This window comes from Eufriesea mexicana, unplaced genomic scaffold (genome assembly GCF_001483705.2).
Source record: "Eufriesea mexicana isolate 0111107269 unplaced genomic scaffold, ASM148370v2 scaffold305, whole genome shotgun sequence".
NCBI lineage: Eukaryota > Metazoa > Arthropoda > Insecta > Hymenoptera > Apidae > Eufriesea > Eufriesea mexicana.
This window is the reverse complement of record NW_016908472.1, coordinates 750,234-754,906: the sequence shown is the minus strand read 5'-3', so window position 1 is coordinate 754,906 and position 4,673 is coordinate 750,234. Positions and strand designations below refer to the sequence as shown.

The following is a 4,673-nucleotide window of genomic DNA, read 5'->3' as shown; positions in this document are numbered from 1 at the left end:
AATCCGATTAATACGACCCGCTGGTGCAATCGGAATAACTATCTTCGTCCTCGGTGTCAATGGACAGACCGTGTTCTGTAAGGAACGAATAACACGGATTAATTGTATACCGTGAAAGGTTATTATCGTTAAAAATCGCCCATAAAAATCCCCGAAGGAAACAAAGTACCTGGTATATAACCCTTTTTCTTAGCTATGTACGTTACGTGATGACTAAATCGTTCCATAGCACGTTCCGCTTCTCTCTCGTGTCGTCGTATCTTCCTCTCCTCTTGCATTTTCCGCTGTTCGAGCAGACGTTTCTCGAATTTTTCCGATTTCCTTTCTGTCTAGCAAACGAATAATCGATTACCGCAACAACGTAAGCGGCTCGGCGATCGAGCTTCGACAAGAGGAAAGATCGCTTACCTGTCGATGTTGTATTTTTGTATCTCGCCTTTGTTGTATTCTTGTTGATCAATGTTCGCGATGTCTCGTTATTCCCAAGCTTCTTCTCTCCTTTCACCTTCAACGTGTTCGTAGGTTTACACTCGCATTTCGCGCTTATTTTCTTGTCCTCGTTCCCTTTAGTCACGAATTCCTCGTTACCATAGATCGCGTTTCTCCTCGCACAGGTACTCCTCGTGCAAGCCTTCATCGCAGAGGCGTTACTTCTTATGGACGAATCTTTTTCCAACGTCGAAACATGATGCTTCGCGACAGCAGGTTTCGTCCCAAGGAAACCGCTGGTTCTAGAAGCCTCGCGTTTCGGAGTGCTCGTTCTAAACGGAGACTTGGAATTCGCACCGATCAACGTGTTCACGGACATCGCGCTTCTATTCCTTTCCGCGTTTGCGACTTTGTCGTTCAGCAGTATCGTCGATTTTTCGTTTCCAACTGGCCAAGAGACCACGGTTTCCTCCGTCCTCTTCGATGACTCCGCTGTCTTATTTTCTTCGGCGATACACTCTGAGCCAGCTTCTAACTTCTGCGAATCGGCAGACGGCTTTTCAGTCTGGTTTACTGCAACCTTAGGATTTTCTTCCACGCATTTGGTGTTCGGTTTGCTATTCCTCGCGACAGCTTTCGGTTTCTTCTCCTCTCCCTTGCCATCGTCGCCGGTACCTACCTTCCTTCCTCTGTTCGTCGATGCTTCTTTCTTACCCTGCTCTTCGTTGGTCTTCTTCGCTGCTTCCTTTTTACGTCCCACTGTTTTCCGACCCCCGACTGCCGGCAGAGCATTCTGTTTCTTTTTCGCCGATTTTTCATCGTCGATTTGGCCCGTTTGACTTTTACGAGTCCTTACCGAGGCTGACGTTATCCGTTTCTTCCCCGGGCTCTTAGTATCTGTTGTTAATGTCGACGATAAAACGCTCGGTTCGTGGAAGTGCGTATAAAAGACCTTCTGCTTACCTGCAGGGGTGGACTTCGGATCGAGCGTCACTCGTTCGTTAACCGTCTTCGCGATGTTTTGCACGAAATTGTATTGCACGAAATTGTCGATCTGACGCCACGGCTCTGTTTCCAGAATTCGATCCACGAGAATACCATCAGCCACCGGGAAAAAGATCGCGGTTCTTCCTGGAATCTTCTTGCTATTCATTCAAATCGGAGCTGCAAACGGCGGAGAAAGATGGCTCGATTGGATTCGGAAAGGATCCCGTAGAATTAGACCGCAAGCTGGGTTTAGTGGAATCGAAGCTGTTCGTAAACGAAGTCAACCCCTGGGGCAAGATCTCGGAGCGTAGAGACGAAAAGAAACAAATACAAGATCGATTTTGCTCGCTTGCTTACTCGTAACGCCCGGCTCTACGTCAAACCGCGTATTTTCGGGTTTCTCCGTGTTTCGGGAGGAAAACGAACTCGTTCTACCGATGCAAGCCTGGCAGCCGCGTGTCGGAAGGAGCAAATCGATGTGGAACAATGACTAATTTAGGAATCGTGAAAACCGACCGCTCGTTTTACCGGTTCGCGCGAAATCTCGATCGTTACTGATTTTCAACGCGTCGACGTCGAACGCAACGATTACCGCCGAAAGGACGTTACGTCCCGCATTGTTTGCGTATCGACGTCTGTTATGAAACCTTAACGGTCGTACGATCCAAACCGATCGACCGCGTTGCGTCCAGAGCGCGAGACGCGTTTCCTATATCCCGTGAACGGGGCTTTGATCGATAAAATTGGTACGCGTTTAGATTCTCGGAAAGACGAACGTAATTGTCTCCGTGAAGCGAATGCAACGATCGAGCAGCAGGATTATGCGGGAAAACACGCGGAGGAGTGAGATTTATTTTTAACGATTTCGAAAAGCGCGAGGCACGTCGATCGAATTTCCGCGTTTCTCCGGTGCCGGAAACGCGTAAACTCGTGTGCACGATACTCGTTGTTTAACGACGTTTCGAAGGAAAGCTAGGCGCGAGAAATGTCAAGGTACACGGACGCGGTGACGTCACTTTTTCCCTCTATATTGTCCGAGTTTACGCCAGCGTGGGACTGACAAGGAGAGTGCAAGTCCTTCGGGTCATTGATTTAGTTGAAACTTTGCAGGTTTGTAAATTTAGTCATCCAGTTGACGAAAATATATCATTATAAGGGCAACTACTCGATAGTCTTCGAGATATTTATGATCGCAGATTTATTATTGCCTTAATTACAGATTTATCTCGAATATTTATCGAGTACCGTTGTGTACCGTGGCCCAATGGCGACATCCGAAAATTTCCACGCTGGTAGCCCGGGGAGACTTATTAAAAACAGCAGATGTTCTTGTAATAATACTCCACTTATTCGATGAGTGACCTATGCTTTCACTGTCGTAATGAACAATAAGTAAGTAGTTTTTTTTTTTTATTAAAAAATTTGTAAGCCTCGCTTATAATAGCGAGTAATCGTCTGGAAGAGGGACACAAACTGACGTCACTTTTCCGATGACCGCATCCTACTACGCTTATGGCACGTTACGAACACGCCGGATATTCCGCGATATCGCTTGTCCGTGAATGCCGCTGTACCATAAAAGGATGGAAAGCAGGTTCGACGAAATAAGCACGACGACGTAGGAGTGGACTCGATTATTTCTCGTCTGTTCGTTACGGGTACCGCGAAAAGAAAAAATAGACGAAGGGTATCGGATAAACGAAGCGCGACGTTCGATCCTGGAGTCGCGTGGATGGGAAATTTCGAAGAAGACTCGTGCTAAGTTCTTCGATTTACTTTCTCGGTACTAGATAAATACACGCGAGTCCCGCGAGTATTTCGATCATCGTTTCTCCTCGGTGAAACAATATTTGTATCTTTGAAATTATTTCCGCACTTTGCTCCGTAACAGTGGGATTTCGCGCGAACGTTACGCATCCGCACCTATTATTATTTCAGTGGCTGCGATATATTTTCCTTAGAAATATCGAGAAAGCGTCGAAAAGTATAAACGATCTCGGATAGAGGAACATAAATCGTCCTCGACACTAGATGGATCCGTTTTCGCGTTTCCTCCTTCCTTTTCCCTATCGTTTCCTCGCCGATCACTCGCGACGTCGATCTTCGCGTGGTACCAGGCGATCGTTGGCTCGCGCGGATCTCGCAGCGTGGAAGAAAACGGGTAAACAGGTGTGTCGGGATATCGGGAGATGGAGGATGAAAAAGGAAAGAATTGGAGAAAAAGACGTTGCCCCAGGCGACTGTGGTTGCCGCGTGGCTCGTCGAAATAAAACGTCGATTCACGTTCCGAGACCAGTGTCGCCACTTATATCCCCGTGCCTACGTATACGTATAAAAGTATCGTGATCGGTGGGTCGGATGAGGGAACAGTCGAGCGCGGTTATTCGAGCGATCATGATCGAGGTAAGACATCGGATCGGTATCGTGAGCGAAACGTCGTTCTCGTGTTAGATCATTGGTATTCAAATTTGTACACGTAGGTCGCGAATGTCTGTTTCGCGCGCTCTCGACACGCGTGTAGATCGATGCGTAAGAGGAACTCGGTATTAACGAATCGTTGCAGATTATCGCGTTGTTTATCGGAGTCGTCGGAACTCTAGCGGCTCCTGGAATGCCTGAAGCGTATGGAATGCCTGGAACTCCGTACGCCCCTCGGAATATCACGAAAGACGCGGAAGTGGTCTTCCCGCAGCTGCCAGGCTCGGAAAATTTAGACGAGAAAGCGATGCCTTTGTCGAAGCTGGTCGATCACCAGCCTTTCCCATCGTTGGGACAGAACTCGGTGGAAAAGTCTTGGATACCATCCGAACTTCCTGGAACGAAGAACCTCGCCGAAAAACGTATTCCCGAACCGGTCTTGCAAAAGTTGTTCCAGCTGCAGGAAGTCGATCAGCGAGATCCTTGAACGAGTCTACGCGGAGATATCTTCGTCGAGGTCGTCGCATGGGAAACTTCGTTCCCATCATCGATTAAATTGCTGTCAAGGGAAAATATACGGTTTGAAACGTTATCCGTTCAAAATTATTCGACAGACGGTACCAATTTTGTCCGAATTGCATTCCTTCGCGTCTTCCTTGGTCCTCTCGCGCGTTATCCTTTCGTCGTGTCTCTCGTCTCCTTTCCCATCCTGATTTCGATCGAACGATCCGACGTACGTAGCAAATCGTGCGTAACGGGACGAAGTTAAATTCGTGGAAAAAGAGAAAACTAGACTTTCCGAGTACGGTGCTATGGTAATTATAGCTTCTACGTTTCCC

The 4,673-nt window shown here is 47.6% G+C and overlaps 2 protein-coding genes across 2 annotated transcripts in view; one reads left to right on the top strand and one right to left on the bottom strand.

Annotated features, from left to right (window-relative positions):
- Nucleotides 1-1,650, bottom strand: part of LOC108555827 (axoneme-associated protein mst101(2)) — a 1,802-nt gene extending 152 nt beyond the window's left edge. The window contains exons 1-4 of the mRNA XM_017911653.1: nt 1,393-1,650; nt 409-1,326; nt 170-325; nt 2-75 (exon numbers count right to left, since the gene is read on the bottom strand). Coding sequence (XP_017767142.1) covers nt 8-75; nt 170-325; nt 409-1,326; nt 1,393-1,582 — 1,332 coding nt within the window. The 5' untranslated portion in view covers nt 1,583-1,650 and the 3' untranslated portion in view covers nt 2-7. The remainder of the gene's footprint in view (nt 1; nt 76-169; nt 326-408; nt 1,327-1,392) is intronic.
- A 2,080-nt stretch (nt 1,651-3,730) lies between these two features.
- Nucleotides 3,731-4,397, top strand: LOC108555865 (uncharacterized). Its single transcript, XM_017911708.1, has 2 exons — nt 3,731-3,819; nt 3,980-4,397. The coding sequence occupies exons 1-2, from the start codon at nt 3,775-3,777 to the stop codon at nt 4,319-4,321; spliced, it is 387 nt and encodes a 128-aa protein (XP_017767197.1). The 5' UTR covers nt 3,731-3,774; the 3' UTR covers nt 4,322-4,397.
- The last annotated feature ends 276 nt before the right edge of the window (nt 4,398-4,673 follow it).

Excerpts from the sequence above, each read along its gene's own strand:
- LOC108555865 (XM_017911708.1), top strand. The coding sequence starts at position 3,775 with ATGAGGGAACAGTCGAGCGCGGTTATTCGAGCGATCATGATCGAG. Across the intron at positions 3,820-3,979 it reads TTCGAGCGATCATGATCGAG|ATTATCGCGTTGTTTATCGG; the intron begins GTAAGACATCGG and ends GAATCGTTGCAG.